This window comes from Entamoeba nuttalli (assembly GCF_000257125.1).
Source record: "Entamoeba nuttalli P19 unplaced genomic scaffold asmbl_3730, whole genome shotgun sequence".
Taxonomy (NCBI): Eukaryota; Evosea; order Mastigamoebida; family Endamoebidae; genus Entamoeba; species Entamoeba nuttalli.
The window spans coordinates 1-3,012 of record NW_008576292.1 but is presented as its reverse complement, the minus strand read 5'-3'; the positions used below and the strand labels follow the sequence as shown (position 1 = coordinate 3,012).

The 3,012-nt window shown below is 26.4% G+C and overlaps 2 protein-coding genes across 2 annotated transcripts; one reads left to right on the top strand and one right to left on the bottom strand.

Annotated features, from left to right (window-relative positions):
* Nucleotides 1-846: 846 nt before the first annotated feature.
* On the top strand, nt 847-2,112 carry ENU1_079200 (hypothetical protein; the record flags this gene model as incomplete). Its single annotated transcript, XM_008858655.1, has 1 exon — nt 847-2,112. One exon carries the CDS (start codon nt 847-849, stop codon nt 2,110-2,112), a length of 1,266 nt encoding a protein of 421 aa, XP_008856877.1.
* Nucleotides 2,113-2,591: 479 nt separating this feature from the next.
* On the bottom strand, nt 2,592-2,918 carry ENU1_079190 (tyrosine kinase, putative; the record flags this gene model as incomplete). Its single annotated transcript, XM_008858654.1, has 1 exon — nt 2,592-2,918. The coding sequence occupies one exon, from the start codon at nt 2,916-2,918 to the stop codon at nt 2,592-2,594; it is 327 nt and encodes a 108-aa protein (XP_008856876.1).
* Nucleotides 2,919-3,012: the final 94 nt, after the last annotated feature.

The following is a 3,012-nucleotide window of genomic DNA, read 5'->3' as shown; positions in this document are numbered from 1 at the left end:
TATAAAAATAAAAAAAAGGATAATTATTAATTGATTTAATGAATTATCCTTTTTTTTATTAAATTTATTTTCGTAATTTTTATTTTCTTTTTATTTTTGAAAAAATTAATATTCGTCATAATATTTTTATATCATTATACATTCTTTTCTTATTTTTATTTATAAGTATGTATTAAGCTACTACTTTATATTTTGTTATTTCATCTCGTTATTCCTTTTCATATTGTTTTCAATATATCAATCATTTTCATTCTCTTTATAGTCCTAACTACTCAGACTATTTCATTAATTCTATTATTGTCTTATCGGGTTGTAGATTCATCAGTTGCTCTTTCATGTATAATTTATGTTGAACTACAATAGTCTTATTGTTGTTGTGTTGAATTAAAACAAGATTTTTTAGTTTATGTTAAAACCATAAAATTGATTATTTAGATAAAAATAAAATTTGGAATGTCTCATTTTGTAACAAACTTTTTTTAGATATTAAAAATATTGCAAAAGAAATGAATGGAGAAGATTCATCACTGATCTCATCTTGAAAATATTAAATAAACGTAACGAAAAGTTATTGTGCGATTCAAAGAAAATGAAAAAATCAAATCTTTTTGTCTCATGGGAAAGAGAATAATTCAGACTATATCAAACAAGAAGATAAAAGAAGAAGAGAAAAGAAGCCAAAAAAAGAAACATTTAAATAACATAAGACAATAACCCAAAAAAGGTTTGTACCAAAATCAATGAAAGAATAGTCGTCAATTCCATCAAAATAATCACAAAAAATATAAAATATTCATTACAATATATAAATTGTTTGGTTCAGGGAACTAGAATAAATATACGTTAATGGGTAAGATAGTAATATTAATTTATTTATCTTGCATTATTTCTTGTGTTACAGCAGAACTTTATACTTTTGATGATTTTGAATTATTTTCAGAAATAGAATATCAAGTAGATCTTTCAAGTTATGTTGATGAAGAAAAAGATGAAGAGGCTCTTGATGTATTTATGAACCTATTTGAGGTAAATGATTTTATGTTAGAAGATGATGGATTTTTTGGTGACTTGTGGAATGGAGCTAAGAAGATGGCAGGAGATGCTGTTAATGCTATCAAAGAAACAGCAACAAAAGTAATTGAAAAGGGAACTAAATTTATGGCAGAAAATGGAGAAAAAATTTCAAAAGTACTTGACAAAGTTGGAGATGTTGCCGGATTTGTTGGCAATAAGATTGTTGGTCCACTTTCTAATGTGGCAGCAACTGTTGGACCAGTATTTGGACCAATTGGTGTGTCTATTGCTGGAGGATTAAAAACAGCTACAGGTATCCTTAAAGGAGTTGAAGTTGGAGCACGTGCTGCTGCAGGTGCAACAAGAACTGTTACAGAATTTTCTAAAAATTATCAAAGTGGAGGTGGAACACCAGAAGAAAGAATGAAACGTGCTGCTGGAAAGGCATGGGAAAAATTAAAAGATGAAGGAAAGAAATTTATTGCAAATGAAGCAGGTAATTTAGCAGGAAAGGTTGCTGGTAAATTTGGAGGAAAGTTAATGTCGGGTGCAGGAAAATTAATTGATAAAGGAATAGGAAAAGCTTCTAAATATATTGGAAAAGGTGCGTCTGAATGGCTTGGCAATAAGGCTAAAAATTTTATGCAAGACAAAATAGAAGAAGGTGTTAACAAAGTTAAAGATAAAGTAACTAACAAACTTGGAGATGCTATGGGAGTTGACCCTTCTACTGGAGTACTCAGTATTGATAAAATTAAAGAAAAAGTACAGAAAGGAAAAGACATGTATAAAAAAGGGAAAGAAACAATTAATAAAGGGAAGAAGAAAGTTCTTAGACTAGACAAGAATAAGAAACTTAAATCAAAAAAATCTAAATCAAAAAAAAGTAATCTACAAAATACCAAAACAAAAAAATCATCAACACCAAAAAGAAATAATAAGCCAAAAAAAATATCAGTATCAAAAAGAAGTACCAAACTAAAAAAAATATCAGTGTCAAAAAGAAATAATAAGTCAAAAAGAAATACCAAACCAAGACATTCTCCAAAAAGAAGACAAACAAATAAACAAAGTAATACACAAAAGAAGAAAAAATAAACGTTTAATTCATTTTTCAATCTTAGTTAAATTTATCCTTTAAGTAGATGAAAAATAACTTTTAAAAAAGTCAATTTAAAGAAAAAAAAGAAAATTTTTATAAAAATTAATGAGTTATTATCAAAAAACAATAATTCTATCAAACGAATGTGAATAAAATCAATAATTTGTTTCAATTAAAACATCAAAAAGAAGGAATTCACTTAAATAGTAAAAGTACAATACAAACTAATAACAGAACATTAAATATAAAATTGTCATTAGTTATATAGGCACTACTAATTATTTTAGAAATAATTAATAAATACTTTGAAAAAAAACATAAAGTTTAACTTACAACCATTAATATATTCAAAAAAAGAATTTACAATTTTTTTAAATAAGAAGGAAAAAAATAATGAAAATTGTAATTCATCATTTTATGTGTAAAACTTAAATTTCAAAAATGAATTTTCAATTAACTTAGAAAGATTAATTGATTAATTCTCATCGCTTGAGCTATGAGAAACTGACTGACTCTTTGGTTTTTGTTCATTTTCAGCCACTTGTGAAACAGGATTATTAGGTGGTGTTGAGTCATTAACATTAGACAAAGTATCATTTCCCATTCCTTTTTTGATGTTTTCAACATTAAAAGCATATTTAATATCTTCACCCCAAGACTCAATAGTTTTTAAGATATCAACAAATGAAGGTCTATCTTCTGGATTTTGAGACCAACATTTAGTTGTTAATTCCCAATAATTTTCAGGAATACCAACAGGTTTTTCTAATCTATTACCTTCAATAACAAATTGTGGAATCATCCATGGTTGATTAAATCTTTCATCTCCATCATATGCATTCTTTTCAATATAAGTTTCATATAACACAATACCATAAGCATATACATCAACTGGA